Source organism: Chamaea fasciata, unplaced genomic scaffold (genome assembly GCF_029207755.1).
Source record: "Chamaea fasciata isolate MVZ Bird 193981 ecotype frontalis unplaced genomic scaffold, bChaFas1.0.hap1 SCAF_5, whole genome shotgun sequence".
Classification (NCBI taxonomy): domain Eukaryota; kingdom Metazoa; phylum Chordata; class Aves; order Passeriformes; family Sylviidae; genus Chamaea; species Chamaea fasciata.
The window spans coordinates 34091634-34110267 of NW_027094090.1; the positions used below are offsets into that span (position 1 = coordinate 34091634).

Here is an 18634-nt window from a genome sequence, read left to right on the forward strand (position 1 = left end):
GGTGTCCATTTGGTGAGAACTGAGGAAGGGGACAAAGAAACACAGGTCTGCTGTTTATTTCCCTTTAGTAAAAGCCCTTCAAATATAGGACATGAGCTTTTTTTTTTTTTTTTTTTTTTTTTTTTTTTTTTTTTTTTTTTGCCTTTGGGTCCTATTTTAAATCCCATCTGAAATCAGTTAAACTCTTCTGACTGAGTCAAACATTTGTTCAGTGTACAGATGAGCAATACCATTGGAAGTATAACAAGATCATGCCGTAAGATGTGGCCTTGGTGCAATTATCTTGAGGAACTATGTTGATTTCAAGATAAACCCATTCACCTTAAATGTTGATTTTCCCCACTACCTACCTTTCCAGCTCACAGACCTTAGTACTGTCTTCTCTGAGCAGTACACATCTCCCAAGTGCTGAGTACTGGGTGGTGCAGTCTCACAGGATCAGCTTCAGATCTCATTCACACAGGATTTGCACTAAAATACCATTAACTGAGGTCATACTTAGGTAAAATATCTAAAAATATTCATACTTTGAAATCCATTCCTTTTCAGCAAAAATGTTCTGTGAAATGATTAATGAACCGTTAACTTTATTGCAAAGGAATAAAAATGCGCATGCCATTTCAACCTCTTAGATTATGCCTGGTATAGGTGCTCCAGCAAACGACCTGACGGACTCTTGGGTTTTTTCCCCCTTGACCTAATCTGTCAGGCACAGTCCGGATGTCTCACACCCATGAAAAGAAGTCAAGAGAATGGAGTAGTTCAGTGCCAGTTTTTTTAAAATGCCTCCCCCCAGGGGGAGTCTTGGGAGATAGTGTTTTCCTCTCCCTGGAATGGAGGCAGGACTGGTGCCTTTCTGTTATTTCCTTAGAGATGGGCCCTTTTAAAGACAGGTTCTGGGCTTCCAGCACAAATTCTCTCTAGTATAAAGAAAATCACATCTGTCTCTTATTCCTTAGTTTCTCAGATGACTACAATGGCACTAACACAAATCTGGGGCTGCATTTTTTTAATTGGATCTGATTAGAGAGTTCCTCTTGCTTTGAATCGCATGGCACATTCAAAAGATCTTTTAATCTCCAAAAAACCTAATTATCACCATTTCTGTAATGCACCTCTGTGCTCTGAATTTAAGTACTGCAGCTACCTGCTTTATTTTTTTTCAGACAAGCACAAGCCAGGAAACCTCATTATCCTGTTGTTATCATAGTCTCTGTTGACCAGCATGCTAAATTAACAGAGAAGCCAACTTACTGACCCATTTCCAGATGACCAGAGGTATGAGCATGTGGTAGAGACACCAATTCTCTTTCAAGCTGCATTTCATGGTGTACCTGGATAGCACTCATGTGAAGGGGAAAGATTTCATCAGTCCTTTACTTCCCATCTTTTACTAAGTGTCTGTGAGGGTTATTTGCTCCTTTGCTCTGCTTTCTTGAAGCCTGGATGGTGGACAGGAGAGATTACTACAAGAATCTTCTCCTTCCATCTTTTGCCTTTAATTGCTAATTAAAAGAAGCAAAACAGCATATTTTTAAGAGGTAGAAATTGCTTCCATTTGAGGATCTAAGCCCTTGAATTAGCATTTAAAATACTGAGACCGTGTGCTTGGTAAAGAGACACTAACATAGATTAGCAAGGGTTTCCTTTAGTGAATGCCCATCAAGAAATGTATTTGATATTTCAGATTGTTTTCTTATAATTGTAGACTATTTAGATTAACTGCATACAAATACAGGTTTCACCTTCCTGACAAGTCTTTGAAGACAATTTTTTCCATTACTCTCAGAACTCAGTAAGTAAACCAGAATATTTTCATACATGAAGTGGAACTCCTCCTCCTTCCTAGTTATTTATGACAATTAAATTGTACTTCTAGTTTTCGGTTTCAGGGACATCTCATTTCACCTTTACAGTTTTTTTTCTCCCATACAAAGCAATGTTTATTAAGCTGCTTTTAATGAGGTCATGGTTTCAGAAGCACTTGAGATAAATTTTAATTGGACCTGTTAGAGTAATTTGTAACTTATATGGTTCAGCTAAACTCCTTTTATTTCTCTTTAGGGATGATCAAGAAGTTTGCAAAGAAAGAAATACCTGTAAGATTTATGAAATCCTTGTAAAACATGACAACTCCTCCCTTCTGCAATCACTTACTATCAAGATGGCTATTAAATGGCAGCAGCAAGTCACAACCAGACAGAGAAAAGATACTGGGCAAATACACTTGGGAATTATGGAAATTATACTTTTCTGATTAAAAATCTCATTTTTAATTGCTTGTAACTTACAACTTGGCCACAGTACAAATATTTGATGTGATTTTTTCTTACAATGGTTACCTTTCTCAGACTGTACTTTTTTCTCTCCCCTTAGTTTTTTTAGCTGAAACAGGTCATTAGGAAAAGCCATATTTTGCCCCACCTACCCTGCCCTTCCCCCTGAAAATTCTATACGCTTTATATGGAAAATTCCTGTTCCCTATGTGTCTTCTCTACCTGACAGATCTGGCACTGGGAATCAAGAGCTAAGAGGAGGGGAGAGAAGACATTTTGGGCAAGAAGGGGAGGAATCGAGGTGAGCGGGTTATTGATCTGGAAAGAAGCTGCAGAAGGTAAAGAAACTTGGGAATGGTTTGCTAAGAGATAGGGACAAGAGAAAGGGCTAAAGAAGGACAGGCATGTAAACTGTGAAAGGCCTTTAAAAGAGGGAAATCAGAAGTGTGAGAGAAATGTGTTGGAAAATTACCTAAGCTGTACTTGGCAAAAGATAGCAGAAAAAAATGGGTTGTAAGGATAGGGAATAGCATGTTGGGGATTTAGGACCTTCTAGAAAAGACAACTCAAACCAGGTCAGTAGAGAAAGGAAAAACCAAGCAGCTACTAGGAAAAAGACAGTAATGCAGCTCAGAACCTAGACAAGAACAACGAATGGAGGAAAGAAGCACCATGTCTCCATTAAATAAACAGGAAGGAACCCTGGGATCGAGAACCCTTACAATTGGGGCTTCAGCAAACACCTTCAAACCCCTGCGGTCATGTGTGTGTATCAAGACTTTTCTGGTCTCCAGGAATCAAACACATGTGCACTGTGCTGGACAGCTGGTCTGATGGCCCTGCTAACAGAGAGCAGGCTGGTGGGCTTAGCAGCTCGCACTCCTTTGAGGGGCTATTCCAATATGGATGTCAGAAGCTTGAAGTTTTTCTGACAGAGAAACTCAGGTAATGGTACATAAAAATATGTCACCACTGTTAAGGATCTAAGCTTACACAGGAACTGGTAAACAACAAACTGAGAGTTGCTTCTGCAACCCAGGAGTACCATTCACTGGAAGGAAAAAATCTGTTCTCTTATAAGGCCCCATTCCACACCTCTTTCACTGCTCAGCAGTCCTCACAATGAAACAGAAGTCCTACCCATAGGTGAAAGCACCATAAATTTTGAGGAGCTAGCAGTGAATGAATTGGGTAGGAGGTGTGTGAGGCATGACGAGGGAATGGCAAGGAAAAAAAGGTTATGTAACATGGAGGGAACACCTCACTGCTGCTTTTAAGTATCAGATTATATCACAATTTCTGTAAAGGCTGAAAGGGACCAACAGCTGAAAGGGATGAATTTTTTTATTTCACTATCATGGCCAGCAGCTGTATCTCTTGATCACACAAAAACTGATCAGTCAAGAACTGGTTTTTCAATTTGAATTTGAATCCAGCCAAAAAAGCTGCATTTTTTTTAACCATAATGCCTATTTACCTTAGGTTTCCATGCTACCCCATTTATCTCAAGAGGTGTTCAAAAAGGTATTTGTATTTCCCTTGAAGAAGGTAAGTAGAGTAGATTAAAGCAGGTAAGGAAGCAGGAACTTAAGACAAACTGATCAGTATCAATCATCTTACAGGCTCATAATGAGACTAAGTGAAGCCTGCACATCGTATTTAGTAGCAGCACAAGAGACAAAGGGTTAAAAGGCATAACCCATTCTTCCTATTGTAAAAGAGCAGTCCTGAAAGCCAGAAAACTCGATACCAGAAAAAAATCACAAGCCTCAGGCTTCCTATGCCAAGAGTAAATCATATCCCACACTAGATGAAATCACAGGATCATAGAATGGCTTGGGTTGGAAGGGACTTTAAAGATCATCTAGTTCCAGCCCACATGCCATGAGAAGGCATTCCTTCCACTGGATCATGTTGCTTAGAACCCATCCAGCCTGGTCTTGGACAGTGTCAGGTACGAGGCAGCAACAACTTCTCTGGGCTACCTGTTCCAGTGTCTCACAACCCCTAAGTGAAGAATTTTTTCCTTATATCTAATACAAACCTACTTTCTTTCAGTTTGAACCCACTCCCCCTTGTCCTGTCACTACAAGCCCTTGTAACAAGCTTCTCTCCACATCTTTCTTGTTGGTTCATGTCAGATACTGGAAGGCCACAAATAGGTCACCCCAAAACCTTCTGTTTTTCAGGCTGGACAAACCCAACTGGGGACCTCAGTGCTGGATGCAGCACTGCAGGTGGGGTGTCACCAGAGCAGAGCAGAGGGGCAGAATCCCCTCCCTGGCTCTGCTGCCCACGCTGCTCTGGATGCAGCCAGGACACGTCTGGCTCTCTGTGCTGTGAGTGCCCATGGCTGGGTCATGTCCAGCCTCTCCTCCACCAGCACCCCCGAGTCCTTCTCAGCAGGGCTGCTCTCCATCTGCTCATCCCCAGCCTATATTGGTGTCAGGGTTTGTCCTGATCCAGGTGCAGCACTTTGCACTTGGCCTTGTTCAACCTCGTGAGATTCCCTCAGGCCCAGTTCTTGAGCTTGTCCAGGTCCCTCTGGATGGCATTCTGTCCTTCAGGTGTGTCAACTGCATCACTCAGCTTGGTGTCACCTGCCAATTTGCTGAGGGTGTATTTGATCCCTTCGTCTGTGTCGTTAATGAAGATATTAGATAACACTGATCCTCTGAGGGACACCACCTGTCACTGATGCCCATTGGGACTTCAAGCCATTAACCAATACACTCTGGATGTGACTGTTCAATCAATTCCTTCTCTCTCTAACAACAGTCCAACCACTGAATCCATTTCTCTCCAGTGTAGAGCAAAAGATGTTGCGGGAGACCATATCAAAAGCTTTACAGAAGTCCAGAGAGATGACATCTGTAGCCCTTCCCCTGTCCACTGATATAGTTACTCCATCCTAGAAGCTCAATAGGTCAGTAAGGCAGGACTTGCACGTGGTGAAGCCGTGCTGGCTGTCTTGATCCACGTCCCTATGCCTTACCACAGCTTGCTAGCACTACAAAGAGAAAAGTTATTTATTGCATATATCCATGGCTAACTGTCAGTTTATACAGGTGTCCCTGATACAGGCATCTGACACCAACAGCAGAACATGCTGTGTGTTTGATAAACAAGTAAACAGCACAGTAAGATGAGACTAACGTGCCATAGCACATGGATTTAATTATCTGCTCAGTGAATGTGAATCACTCATTAGCCTCCACGAGAGACAAAAAATTCCCTTGTGTTTCACCTAGTGACACATCTGTGAGTGGATATTTCTGGAACTGTTAAGAGTTATGTCTGTGTCATCTTCTGCTGTAAGAAAGATCCACTACATATGGAATAACCTTGAGACTCAGAGGTTTTCTCCTTGAGATCTGCATATTGCCTGAAGCACTCAAACCGTGGCAGGATTAGGGCCTTAGGAAAAAACACCAGGAAATTAATAACTTTGCATTTAGACAAGGATCTGGGCAGTGCCTTCAATAAGCCTGTGGTCACACACCGAAGACAGAAATAAAATTCAAAATGAATAGCTGGGTAAAAAGGTTATTATCTCTCCTGTGACTGTACTGCATGCACACCTCTCTGGACAGTGGTTGAGCAGACAGTCTCACTTCTGACATTTCCCAAGTGGAACACTCAACATTTTGACTTCCAGCATTGTCTTGTAACGTAACTTGTGTATGTGTTTGTGAAGCAGTATTTAAAAGAGTAATGTTTCAACTAATACAGGTATTATGGCCTTTGCTTTGCACATAAATTTTCATTCTGTCTCTGAAGCAATGTAAGACAAGAAAACTTCTTCCAAGTTTTAAGCAACTAATTCATAGTTAGAATTTCAAGGGATCTAAATCTATCACCCTGTGATAGCCAGGAGACCTGCAGCTGCAGTCAAATGCTAGAGTATGCTACCTATCTGTTCTGTCAAAACCTTATATGAGAGAAAGCGAATGTCAATTTTAAGTTTGTAAAGCAACAGAAGAAAAAGGCAGTGTGCAATCCTACAAGGTTCCTGACTTCAACTTTCAAGGTCTTGCAACACTTGTAAGGCTTATGAAGATCTTAAGTCAGTCCTTGGAATCTCTGGGGCTCCTGTTCCTTTGGGCTTGTAAAATCTCTAGCTTTTAAGGATCTCCACAGCTCTGGGTGCACTTGAGTGATATTGTTTTATGAAACTTAAGGGTCAGCCCACGAGTTCTTTTTTCTCCTGTCTTCCTCGCCTTCCACAAATTATTCAAAGTCTACATTATACCACAGATTATCTCACCTGATCTTTAAACTGTGCAAATTTTCTCTCCCTAGTGCTCTTCTTGTCAGGCAGAATTGCTAAAAGGTGAGGTAGATTTTTTAAAATATACTTTCGTAGGAACATTACAGCATTAATTACTTCATTCAACAACTAGCTTATTTTAATGGGTGAACTTAAAGAGGCAAAAGCCTTGGATGAGGCTGGCAAAAAGATTTACTAGCGGATGTCTGCATCAATAATCCCCTTTCTAGAAAGTTCTATCAGTGTTAAACATTGAGTTCAGAAAATAGAGGGTGTTGCTCTAGTTGAAATCAAGTGGTTCTGTGTCAGGGTGACTCTGGTAGATTTTCAACAGAAAACAAGCTGACTATTTCTGTTTTGCTTACAGGGTGCCACATTCCAGCAAATCTATTTTGGTTCAAATAAGAGCAAGAACTGTTAAAGAAGCCAGAGAAACATATGGAATTTGGATGTGCAATATGTTCCTTCACTCCTTCACACCACAGAGAGGTTTGAACTAACAACCAACCATTGAAGAGATAAGAGAGAAAGATGTTGTGTCTCACGAGTGCAAGCAACTAAAAAAAGTTTCCTTCTGTGCCAAAGTTCTGGCAAAAGCTGTTGGCTTTGTTTAACTACAGTATCCTTGATTCAAAGATTGCCACAGCACGAGCATCCAAGACTTAAAAAGTAGGTTGCTCAAAAGATCATCAGCAGCCATTTATGAACTAGAGTTACATAAAAATGGCCAGAATTTAAACTCAAGGTAGTCATTACCTTTGAACTTGTCTGAGATTGCTCCCTTTCAGAGAAAATATGGAAGGTTACCCAAGCAGATGCAAACCCAGTTATAGAGAAAACACAGAGCCCAGTGGCATCATGGCAGATCTTTGAAAACCTGAAGGGAAATGCATCTCCTCAGCTTCAGTGTACTGATAAACTTTTGTTTCTTGTTTTAGACAGAGGCACTGTAAATCTTTGTTTGTAGCTTGTTATTAGCTCTGCATTCCAGCTGTGAGCAGTTAGTTATGATACTTCATCTGACGACAGCCTAACAGTGAGAATTTCAGTCTCCCCAGCCTAACTTTATAGCTTGGAATTATTATTTTCTATTTGATTGCCACAGGAGAGGATTCAGGTTGCAAAATTATCTTGACAGTGGCAGCAAGTCACTGCTAGCTACCACTCTGCCTCTACTTCTCCCCTTCCTCAAAATGAGGGCTCAGGTGTAATCATAGGGCACAGAGAGCTGTACTATACAGACCTCTCCCACCAGAGATGAAAACAGCAGATCCACATGACCAGAAAGCCTGGACACTTAAGGTGTAAGGTTTACAGAGAAAAGTAATAAAGCCCACAAAGATCCTGTTACTTCTATACAGTTTTGTGTAGAGCGAGTCACCATATCCATGTCCTTTGCAAACACTTAAGTGCAGCATTATTAAAGCATTACAAAATTAAAAACACAGCTAGTTTCCTCTAAGATCAGCAAGAAAGGTAAGCAATCACAGTACTTCAAAACTGGAGAATGCGTTTTGGAACACAGAAAGACATTTGGAAGACTGCACTTTCCGCAACTTCAAATGTAAGTTTTATCACATTAAAAAATACTTTCTCAGAAATTAGTTTTTCCAATTTTCTTCAGGGATTATCTTGGTATTTTCAAACTCCTACTATGTTAAAGCCTCATTGGAACTACACAGCAGTACACTCCACACACCAACCTGGAAATATTTTCAGCAGTCTAAAAAAAAAAAAAATCTCTTCCAAAAAGCTGAATTGGCAAGTTTATTTCCTAGGACCCAGCTGAGCAGGAGACTTCAGGGTGTACTTAAACAAGCATAGGTGTAACCCCAGAGAGTTCAACAGCACTAGCCACATCTCTTACATTATATACATACTTGATTACCCTGCACAGAACCACTTGATGCTTTCTTTACTCCAGTTTGTCCAGGGTCCAGAAACAATAAAATGTACAAGCTTCCTAAGTGACCTCTTGAAGACTTCAGCTGGAAGAACTAAACTTTGAGAAATATAGCACTTTCGAAACAGCTTATGCTTACAGGAGTAAGAAAAGTCAGTTACACACTACAGGACTGCAGCTGAAAAATAGTTCAGGATTATTTTTTTCATCTAGTAAAACCATTTCAAATCAAGTTCCAATTTCATGCTATCAGAATGTATTTTATGGCTCTTTCCAGTTCTGGCCACATGCAATGCTACTTTACAGGATATTACCATCCACTAACAGAAAAGAAGGTATTAAAGCAAATAGTGCTACAATTACATCTCTAGGAGTAATATATTCTACTGACAGCTTATTCCAGGAGGACCCTATGGAATACACTAGACTTCTGTGTAGCTTTTGGATTGTTTCTGCCTCCTTCAAGCAGGCGAATCTACTAGTCTATTTTCAAACATCAGTTATTGTAAGTCACCTTACCCAATATTCTTCCTTTGTTTTAGCCTATTTTCAAATCCACATCAACCCTTAGATAGCATTACAAACAATTTATGGGTAACATACGACTTGGGTAAAAGAGTAACATTTCTGTAACTCTTAAATTTCTCTTCATGACTCATTTTCTCTTTTTTATGTTACCCCTAACTTTGACTTTGCTGCTCTTGAGCAGAACTAAAAGAAGAATCAAATCAGCAAAGATTTCCTGGCCAGGATTCAATGGATCAGGATGAATGATTTTCAGCCTTTGCACCATGGTCACAACTGCACAAGAGAACTTCCCAACAAAATCTTTTGCTCACATCACTGTTAAAATACTATGCAGGGCATGCAAATTGGAAAAAATTCAAAACCTACTGGGGGCTAGGTAATATCTAAAAAAATAACAATGCATTAGAAGGACAGTCTGCTGGTTCCCTCCTTATTTCTTCTTGCAGACTCTGCTGGACCACCATTCCATACATTTCCCAGTGTTTGATTTCCCTTTTCTTCTTTCTTTCTGACTCCGTAAGTCTCAGGTTCTTCTACCTCCTTTAATTTCTGGTGGATAACACATTCATTGCCAGGAAGGCAGGAATGATAAATCCAGATTTGGTGCAGAGAACAAAAGAGAGTTTATTTAGAAAGAAAATGACATGAATAGACTGACTGGTAGGTGCTGCCTTTATAATTAAGAAATTTCAAGCCTGAAATTTCCAGCTAAGCTCTGTATCCTGAACTGAGCTCTATCCAGATAGTACTGAAAAGAAGGTTTCTGCCTTGAACAAGCTGCAATTTAGGACACAACAGAGTATTTAATCATGAGGTCTCCCCCTTACACAAACCTGCAAAGATTTCTGAAAGATCCTCAGTGCAATGGAGGCTGTTCACCCCTTGGGGTATACAAGGAAAATGGAGAAGGGAGTTTTCTCTGAAATGAAAGTTTGCTGGGAACTTTGTCTAAAGCCAGGGGTTCATTTTAGAAAAAGTGGAGCAGAAAGAATATTGATTTAACTGTGATGATAGACAGGGTTTGGTCATCCATCATCTTCCGAAGAAAAAGAAGAAACAAATGAAAACACCTAAATTCTAGTTCTCCTCAGAAGCTAGAGCTCATCTCAGCTGTCTCCACCTCTCTGGACATGAATCTGTACAACTGTCCATCAGGCCTGCCAGACACTACACAAATCTGCCACTTCAATTCTTGACAGTTAAGTAAACAGAGACATATATTGTTATAAAAAAAGAGAAATCTTTGTCTCAGAAAAGAATAAAGAGGGTTGTTCCAGAATAAGCAAATATCTGACATTATTCATTTCAGTATTAATCTTTTCCAAGGCTTTGAAGTTTGACAGTGCTATTTCACAAATCCCTAGGAGGCTGCTTTACTGCTAGGCTAGCAACCTGACTGTGGAACAGAGCAGAAAAAGAAGTGAAAAATCTCCAAACAGACAGGAAATATTTCAGTCAGACTGGTGAGTATTTCTGTTTCTTGCTGCTATGAATTTTCTGTATCTTGAAAAAAATGAGGAGATACAACAATTTCCAAAACAAATGGAAACAAGTCAATTCCAAATCTCTTGTTAAATATCATCGGGTCTACTATGACTTCCCAAAAAAAACCTTCCGTATTTTCAGTAAGTTCAATCAAAGTTTGTATAACATCTAAGCTCATTTTTCAAGCCATGATTTGCCACCTCTGTATTTCTTAACAAATTTTCTTTTCCCTATTCTTTTCTTTGTGGCAGTCTTGTGACTTTTTATGTCTCGTCCAACTAGCAGCACTGGCAAAAGACAAAAGAATTCTTGTTAGATCAAGTATTCCCCTCTTTCATGTGACACAGAAATGCTTACACTTCATTAACCTTTATTATAAACTAGTCACTGGAAAAGTTACTTAGCTGGAATCCACACTATGGTTTCAGCCTACAAACCATGGAATGTCAGAATGCTAAATTACAGTAAAATACTGCTCACCTCCTTATGAACCCAAGATTAATGATACGATGCAGAAGGGAATAGCCATGCTACTAGGAGCATAACAGGTCACAATCACTTCTAAAATATCTCATGAAGAACACGCAGTGAAACATCACAGAAGGCTCCCAGTATTAAAGCCCCACTTCCAATCCCACAACCTACCCATGACTGAGACATCATATTCAACCAGCAGAGTCGCCTCCTGTCCACATTGTTTGAGAATACTCATGGCTTCAGCATGTGTTGTTCCCAACAGTCGGATCCCATCAACACTCAGCAGCCTGTCCCCAGGTTTGATTGTGCCCTCTCTGAAGGGAGAATAAAGGAATGATCTTTGTTAGTGTAAGATAAATTGATTTGGAGATAATACCATTTTTATGCAAAGCGATTCTCTTGCACCCTCCCTGACATCCATCCCTCTTGCCTTAACACTTAACATTTACTTTGACAGTGAGAATGATCAGAGGGCGCAGTGGAAAGGAAATTGCTTTAATTGGAAAGTCAGTGACTGGAAAACAGCTTACCACACAGTGAAATAATCAAGTCACGTTAAATTGCAACTAAGTACAGCTTCTGCTCAACATATGCTTGCCTTCTGCCTTGTCCACACAACTCTTTTTTCATACATACATAAACACATTCTCCTCCAATATTTTCTTAAAAATAAACACGAGATGCAAACACATGGGTGCTGGAACAGATTGCAAAATATGAATGTCCACTTATTGATTTTCTTTAAAAATATCTTTTACTTGCATAATTCCATTTTGCCTTTCCTCCTACCTGGAAGTAATTCAGCTCTAAATCTAAAATGCTGTCTCCTATTCAGAATTATAACAGAAAATGAAATACTAACACTGTCAGCTTAAGAATCATAGAGAAAAACAAGGAAACCGGGGGATGAGGGAGAGAAAGAAGTGCAGGAAGAAAAGAAATGCCATCTTGAAACATTTTGTTCTCAGTTAATGTTTCCAAGGTCAAAAATGTCAGCACAGGCTACAGATATCAATCTGCTTTAAAAAAACTGCCCTTTGAGTTTCTTTAATAGTTAAAGGACACAAATGCCATTTTTGAAAATACAGTTTGTACAAAAAAAAATAAAGTGAATATTCTTTCTTTACATATATATACAAAATGGCATTATATACAAACATGGCCAAAACCCCAATACCTAAATCTGTACTCGGAGGTTTTCTAGGTAAAGTTATGTGTGACCTCACATGCAGATATGTACAAACATCTTAACAGAATAACACAACACTCAAACTTGTCACAGTATTATTCTGAACTGCAAGAGAAAAAGATTGTGGTGCTAGAGTACAAAAAGCATAATTAAGAGCTACATCAGTCGTCTGAAGAATGCAAAAAAAAATGTGCCCTGACCTACTGCAGGAATTTATTCTAATTATTTTAGGTGCAAGATTCTAAATTAAAGTTCACACACACCATAACACACTGAGCCTCTGTGGTTCTCCATTACTATTGCTGCAGTTGTTATTATTTCTATTACAACAGTTAAAGACAAACCCATGAATTTCAAGGGACTGTGCTTAAATGCATCTATTTCACTCAAAATCTTAACTTCTGTCCCAAATAATTCACCTTTCTCCATTTCTCTTTCACATGAACTCCAGAGAAAGATGAATTGTACCTGTCAGCAGGCCCTCCAGGTCTGACACATGTTATTACAACAGGACGAGATTTATTTCTGTCATCATGTGCTCCACCTAGAAAGGAGAAAGTCAGAGAAAGTATACCTTAATTTTATGCTTTTTATGAAAGCTCATTTCCAAAAGGCAAGCCTACGTCATGTAGCATGCATCTTCACAGATGGACTAAAAAGACCAAAAAATAGCCAAGCCATTAATATGACCCTCCACTGAATTCTACCTAAATAAAATCACCTTACTCTATGTATAGATGATTTTTTTAAAGACATTTCTGTGAAGGGATTCTTACTAAATGCATATTTTTTCATAGAACTTTTACTCTGAAAATGTGAACACATTGTTCTGCAATGTCTGCAGCACAGAGGAAAAAAAACACCTGTATTTTATGAATATTCAGAATAATGAGTGACCACAAGAAATTTATGTATTAAATAAAAAAGACATTTTCCCTGAAGAAAGTAGTAATTCATTACAGGGGTATTTTAATTAACAGCTGCATCTTTTCTTCTGTTCTCCAAGCCAGGGATATTTTAGTTGTACAGTTCAGACTACCAGCAGTACTAATCAAATTTCATGCCTAATACATACAAGTACTACATATAATTATTTTTTTTTTTTTGTGAACCATGATCTTCCTAGTGGTTTCAGTGGTAGCAGAATCTGGTCTTATGTGACCAGAGTTTGTCATGTTTCCTTGGCATAGTTGATTACTTAAGGTTCTTCCATAAACAAAAATTAACGCAGCTCATAAAAGCAATACATGAGGGTATGGAAAATGTAATACATCGATTTTTACTCACTGCAAACCATAAATCTCGACATATTTCTGAGAGCTTCAAAAACTTATCACCTTTTTTTTTTTAAACAAGAAAATACAGAGTTCAAACTCAACAATAACTCACCTCTTATTACAAATCCAAAAGTGTTCCCCTCTTTATGTAAAGTAACTTCCACAGTTCTAAAGATGAGACCTGATCCTTGTACAGCTAAAGGAAAAATAATCCAAACCTTAATGGTTATTAATTTTTTAATTAGACATACAGATTTACACATTTTCTAATTTAAGATAAATATGAAGTCATAAAATTGGAAAGACTCCAGAAGAGTCAGACTGAAGACCTGTAATTAAAAGAATTCATCTCCTTTTTGAGAGAATTTTGGGCTAGATATTTTGCAGAGTGACAATGGTTAGGAAAAAAGACACAGATGCATATAACAGGTGAGCAATTTGAGTCTTACTGTTTAAGTTACGGCATAATTTTGTTTTTCTTATAGTTACAGAAGAGTGCTAGAAAGTACGGAAATACACAGTGAGACAAAAATGACATTAAATTCTTAAGAGTACCTATTGAGCTTGTTGTTTAGCTATGAAAACATTTACCTCTGTCACTTAGAGAGAAGACAATCAAGATTTTTAGGGTGTTTCTCTGATCTCAGTTTACTAGATTATGATGCATAATACATTTCGTTATCACAAGGATTTTTTTTTTTTTTCGTTTTCAAACTGGAGCATGCTCCCTCATAATTGGTGGGTTAGTAAAAAAGTTCCTTGGCTTCTAGTTGAGTCAGTATTTTCTCTGGAAGTACTAAAGAATTGGTGTACAGCTGGACTAGAAGGTGAGACGCCTAATGCACAGAGCAATGCATTTGGGTGCGATAATCCACTTTACAGAATTTGAAACCACTGCTATTAAGAGACCAGAAGACAGTTTGCTACTAGCTTTTACAGGAAAAACTTTGGCAGGGTCTAAGAACTCTGTTTTCCAATGAGAAAAGGACTCTGTCCAAAATCACATGCACTCACACTTTCCACCTTCCAGTCAAATACTGCAAACAGTATAAACACATATAAAATTAAAATTAGATCAAAACCAAACCAACCCAGCTCTGTAGAATACATTCTCTGTGAGCAGCAGAATGAATGAAAACTTGTGTCATTTAATGTTCCTGCCTGCAATAACCAGCATTTTCCTGTCAGGATACCCTGAGGGGGCAATGGATGCCACAGGCTACCCTGTGTGTGCTGCCAATCATGAAAGGCACCAGGAAGAGCAGAGGGCCCTCAGCGACCTCTGCCCCTTCCTCTCTCTCTCTGAGGACTCCCCTGCTCACAACTCACTCAAGTACTTCTTTCCAGGAGGTGCACTGTATGTTACGTAATTTTGTGAGTTCTGCGGTCCCTATTAAAAAAGCTACTGCAGGGAACCGGGAGAACCACCCAGTGAAGTGACGTTAACCTCATTTTCTTAGGAAAACAGGTGAAAGCCAGCCCTCCAGAGCACTGCTCTGTGCTGCAATAATGCCTGCTACAGCTTGAAGATCCCAACTGTGTTATGGAGTCCATGTGGTCATTTTCTTTTCAGTTAGAAACGTTTTACTGACTAAAAAAAAATAGTTATGAGGAGAAGACAACTATTGCCTTCATTCCTATTGACAGAAAGTGGCCTTGCCTGTAGCTCACGATGAATCCACACTTCCCCACTAGTTTGGAGCGGCCTGTAACCTCCACTGGGGAGAGGTGAAACCCGCAGTTCAGCAGTGAGGAATGGCAGCACCGTCCTTCCACTTGGGAAAAGCCACTCAGGTGGCTGCCCTTGCACCCCAGCCCTCAGCCTGCTGTGGGAAAAAATGCCTTAACCCTTGCCAACAGCAAAAGGCAGATGTGAGACAGGCACTGCTCACCTTCCAGTTTTAAACACTGAGGTGGCTTGTGCTGAAAATAGCAGCTGGATGTTCCTGCTGCGAACATTTCAGAAACAGAAGGAAGCACTAGGGAGTGGGATTACCAGTGCTCAGCCAAATTTAATCCATCATCATTAAATGATTGACATTTCCTGGCTCTGAAACTATGACACTCCTCTCTCTGAGGGAGCAAGCATGGGAACAACAGTAGAATTTCATTATGTACGGGGCCAGGAAGAAGTGCCAGGACTTTTCCACATAACTTACTGGAAAACTTACATATTTACCAAAAACAGCTTGCTCACTAGTAGTTCATGAAAACAACTAGAACACTAATTATCTCCAATTTTATTATCTATGCTTGTATGAAGAGGCTGAAAATTCCAAGGACTTAAAAGAAAAGGTTACAAACACCACTGAAATTCAGCATGCTAAAATCCAGTCTCAATGAACAAGACTGGCACATTTGCTAAAAGAAGATGAAAACCAAAGAAGGTCCAGTTGAATAAATGCAAAACAAATAATGATGGTAAAACAACTACATCAGCAGCAAAGTAACTCTGAACTCAGCTGACTAATTCAGATTCTGTGCTTTAGCACATGAAGTTCCTTCAGCACAAGCAAACACTAATCAACAGAGGGCATTCAAAATTTTTTCATGTGCTTGTCAGAAGGTCCTAAAAAACCCAAATGCATAACTAGATTAACCCTCCAGCTGCTACAAAGAAGTGGGGAAGTTCATGAGCTTCTGAGCACCAAGGACAGTGACGGATTTTTTTTGGATTCTATTGCAAGCAACCTCTTTATTTAAGGAGACAAGAGCTTCCGAGCTGGCACCTGAGATTCTTCTGACCAGACACTAGGAAAACACACCTTCTGCCCCCCAGCGAGCAGTAAGAATGAGCACACACTCCTTCAAGGGTGTGCCTGGTGCCTTGGTGGCAGTCAGCCACTTGACACTCCTCCACTTCAGGTCCCAGGTGTTCAACTCACTGTTTCTCTGGCTTTCACTTCATACCTGATAGACTGGATTCACACTGACTTTGTCCTACAGACACACCGTTACAGGCACAAGCACGTTGTTGGGGGTTGGGTTTGTTCCTTCTTTCTCTGGGGAATTTTTTCCCCACGGGTTGCCAAGGGGACCGGGTGTTGGATACTTGAGAGTGCTTGGCTGAAACAAAGAGATGGACAAAAGGTGGAAGGGGGAGATAACGCAGGTAAAAGACACAGCTTGAGGCAGCTGCGTGCTTTTCTGCTTCCGGCATTCGGGAGACGCGTGTCGGCCGCTCCTCGAGGATCTCAGCCGCCGCAAAGCACGCCGAGGAGAAGCTGGGCGCTTTCTGCCTCGCCTTCGAGTTTCTTCGGCGCTGCTCCTCTTGCTGCAGCGTGACCCTGCACCCCCTGCGCTGCTGGGACATCCTGCCCCTGCCTGCCGGGACACCCTGCCATCCCAGCTACCAGCCCGGGACTTTTCCACTGTTCCAGCTTGGTGCTCTGAGGATCCTGCAGGGACACCGAAACCAAACTGCCCTGGGTTTTGTGAAACAAAGCCCTCAAGGTTCTTGGTACTGTTGTCGTTTGTCATTAATGCTGTAGTTGTTTGGTGGGGGGGGGGAGTTTTTTTTGTGTTTGTTTGCTTTGTATTACATACTAGTAAAGAACTGCTATTCCTATTTCCCAAATCTTTGCCAAAGAGCCTCTGATTGTAATTTTACCTAGCAGATACCTGTCTTCCTAAACCAAGACAGATTTTGGCGCCCAAGTGTGGGGCTTGAGGGCACTGAGAAAAGGGAAGAGAAATAGCAGTCCTTAACTAACCTAGTACTTTCTTTTGTGTGCGTTGGATATAAAAACCTCATTAGGCTGCATCATGTGGTCTAACTTAGCCTGGTTTGGGTGGCATGTGGTTGTGGCTGTATTCCTTCCATTTGCAGGCCCTTATCTAAACATGGGCCCTATAACTAAGGCTACTGTGACTGTCATCCAGTTTATTTTATGGCTTAATAAGGTGAAGAACTCATGGATTTTTAATTTCCTCTGGAAGGCAGGCACATGGATTCAGGGCTATCGTACACTAACTGTGTGTTTTTGGAGTTACTTTAACAATGGTACCTACTGTGAGGAAATGACACCGGGGGAAGTTTCTTTTTCCCAACCCTTTACCCATCTCTTTGGGTCTGCCCCACCAGTTTTTGAAGGGTTTAAATCCTCTCTGAATGCTAATGATATCATACAATGGCTGGTGCTGCTAATATGCGTATTCTGTTTAGCATTCAGAGATAAGGGAAGATTGACCTGGATAACCACCCTGATACCTACCCCACAGAATAGGGATGATACCCCAGAGCCTGACTCTGCCCCACAGCCTGCCTCAGAAAGGACCCACCCGGATTGGGTTGAGGTTCTGGTAAAAGAGATAGGCCAAATGCTGAAAGAGTACATTTCCCCAGCTCATGAAAAACCCTCCCCCTGCCCCGAGAAGGCAGAGACTGATGGTGCAGCAGTGGAACCCACAGATGTTACAACTGTCCAGGTTCCAGCTGAACCACAAGGGCAGCCACAGCCAGCAGCAGTCGCCCCTGTGGAAACAAGGAAGTGTAAAGTGAAATCGTCAGATCCTGATATTAAGGGTAAGAAAGGAGGGTCCTCACAGTCCACAGAAGAGCCACAGGTTGAGATCATCACTGAGTCCCTGACATATGAAAGTCTACGTAATCTGCAAAAAGATATTGCACGACGAGGACGTGAGGCTTATACAGCCTGGCTACTTCGAGTCTGGGACCTTATGGGTACAGGTGTGCAACTGGATAGTGCTGAAGCAAGGAATTTGGGACCCTTGACCCAGGACTCAGGTATAAATCAGGTATTTGTAAGAGAGCAAAGGCCCCTTCCCCTTTGGGAACGACTTCTAATGAGTGTGAGAGAGAGATTTGTCCACAGAGACAGAATGCAAGAGCACAACAATAGAATGCGATGGAAGACCCTTGAGGAAGGAATCCAACAGTTGAGAGAAGTGGCAGTATTGGAAGTACTTTTTGGGAGGACCGGACAGCATGATAATGACCCCGACAAGGTTAAATGCACAGGGCACATGTTGTGGAATCTGGCAACTCATGGACCATCCCAATACGCCACATTCATCGCAACAATTAATGCCGAGGATAACCGAGAGACAGTGGGTTCTGTTGCCAACAAGCTCAGAAATTATGAAAGTATGATCAGTGGTCCAATGCAGGCTCATGTCTCTGCGGTGGTGAAGGAACTCAAAGAGGAGATGAGGGAAATGAGAGAGGAGATGAGAAGGAACAGTTCCCATGTAGCACCGGTGCGAGTC

At 40.8% G+C, this 18634-nt stretch overlaps 1 protein-coding gene across 5 annotated transcripts in view; it reads right to left on the reverse strand.

Annotated features, from left to right (window-relative positions):
- GRIP1 (glutamate receptor interacting protein 1) overlaps window positions 1–18634 on the reverse strand; it is a 228686-nt gene that overhangs the window by 62501 nt on the left and 147551 nt on the right. For all 5 annotated transcript variants that reach the window (XM_066183200.1, XM_066183204.1, XM_066183203.1 and 2 more), the window contains 3 exons: window positions 13518–13601; window positions 12597–12672; window positions 11108–11253 (listed from right to left, as the gene is read on the reverse strand). In XM_066183200.1, the coding sequence (XP_066039297.1) occupies window positions 11108–11253; window positions 12597–12672; window positions 13518–13601 (306 nt within the window). The remainder of the gene's footprint in view (window positions 1–11107; window positions 11254–12596; window positions 12673–13517; window positions 13602–18634) is intronic.